The 414-nt window shown below is 44.0% G+C and overlaps 1 protein-coding gene across 1 annotated transcript in view; it reads left to right on the top strand.

Moving 5' to 3' along the window:
• MKI67 (marker of proliferation Ki-67) overlaps window positions 1–414 on the top strand; it is a 23,771-nt gene that overhangs the window by 3,387 nt on the left and 19,970 nt on the right. Inside the window, exon 5 of the mRNA XM_035890424.1 lies at window positions 14–50. Within this exon, the coding sequence (XP_035746317.1) occupies window positions 14–50 (37 nt within the window). The remainder of the gene's footprint in view (window positions 1–13; window positions 51–414) is intronic.

Raw genomic sequence — 414 nt, 5'->3', positions numbered from 1 at the left:
GTAATTACTACACAAACAAACTTCAGGATCTAAAAGTCTTCATGCTTCAGGTTGGTACTTGTTTTATGGAGGGTTTGTTTTCTTCTTCCACTTTAGCTGCATTTATTCTAGCATAAGAGGAAAAACAAGGTTGAAAAGAGCGAAATAAATGTACTTTAAGACTTTTCAATCTGAGTACGATACACCTTGCTATGTCAGTGAACTCTCTCATCATACTTGGATGCTGTGATTTACCAAAGCTAGGTCCTGTCAGGAGAAATCAGTTTAATTGCATGCTGACAGGCAGTAACGGACTGGAATTGGCAAAATCCGTATCCCAGAATAGTTTGGGTTGGCAAAGCCCTTTAAGCTCCCCCAGCCCAACCGCTCCCCTACCCCTGCCATCCCACCCCCAAACCCTGGCCCTCAGCACCG

This window comes from Egretta garzetta, unplaced genomic scaffold (genome assembly GCF_000687185.1).
Source record: "Egretta garzetta isolate BGI_Z169 unplaced genomic scaffold, ASM68718v1 scaffold152, whole genome shotgun sequence".
NCBI classification, from domain to species: domain Eukaryota; kingdom Metazoa; phylum Chordata; class Aves; order Pelecaniformes; family Ardeidae; genus Egretta; species Egretta garzetta.
This window is presented reverse-complemented; position numbering and strand designations above follow the sequence as displayed.